The sequence below is a fragment of the Tupaia chinensis genome, unplaced genomic scaffold, assembly GCF_000334495.1.
Source record: "Tupaia chinensis unplaced genomic scaffold, TupChi_1.0 Scaffold000216_1, whole genome shotgun sequence".
NCBI classification, from domain to species: Eukaryota; Metazoa; Chordata; class Mammalia; order Scandentia; family Tupaiidae; genus Tupaia; species Tupaia belangeri.
Window position 1 is genome coordinate 834,588 of NW_006159691.1, and position 611 is coordinate 835,198.

The 611-nt window shown below is 69.2% G+C and overlaps 1 protein-coding gene across 1 annotated transcript in view; it reads left to right on the top strand.

Moving 5' to 3' along the window:
• The first annotated feature begins 308 nt into the window (after positions 1 to 308).
• FITM2 (fat storage inducing transmembrane protein 2) overlaps positions 309 to 611 on the top strand; it is a 4,456-nt gene continuing 4,153 nt past the window's right edge. The window contains exon 1 of the mRNA XM_006147571.3: positions 309 to 570. Coding sequence (XP_006147633.1) covers positions 398 to 570 — 173 coding nt within the window. The 5' untranslated portion in view covers positions 309 to 397. The remainder of the gene's footprint in view (positions 571 to 611) is intronic.

A 611-nucleotide genomic window follows, 5' to 3' on the forward strand; every position in this document is an offset into this window, starting at 1 on the left:
TAACGCGGCAGAGATCACTGCTCCACTTCCAACAGAGCTACATCTATTCTTCCCCCAACCTCCAGCAAATACTCCCACAGCGCTTTTTCCCAAAACAGCACCGAGGCTACCCGGCACCTGCAGTACCGGAGCGCGACACCTGGCGGCGGGACCTGCACACGGAAGAGGAGCGGGAGATCGGAGCCCGGAGCCCGGCATGCTGCAGAGGCCGCCAGTGGCCACGAGGGGGAGCGCGCGGGCCTCGGAGAGAGAGCGTTCGGCAAGGGGTGGGGCCCTCCCCCCCCAACGAAGGCGGCGCGCATGCGCTCGAAGGGCGTCGGCGGCGCCGACCTGAGAGAAGGGTAAGACGGTGGCCGAAAGGGCACGGAGAGGCGGACGGTGGCCGACGAGGTCGGGAATGGAGCACTTGGAGCGCTGCGCGTGGTTCCTCCGGGGGACGCTGGTGCGGGCGGCCGTGCGGCGCTACCTGCCCTGGGCGCTGGTGGCCTCCATGCTGGCGGGCTCCCTCCTCAAGGAGCTGTCCCCGCTGCCCGAGAGCTACCTCAGCAACAAGCGCAACGTCCTCAACGTGTGAGTGCAGCCGCTGCCCCCGCGGCCCGCGCCGCCAGTCG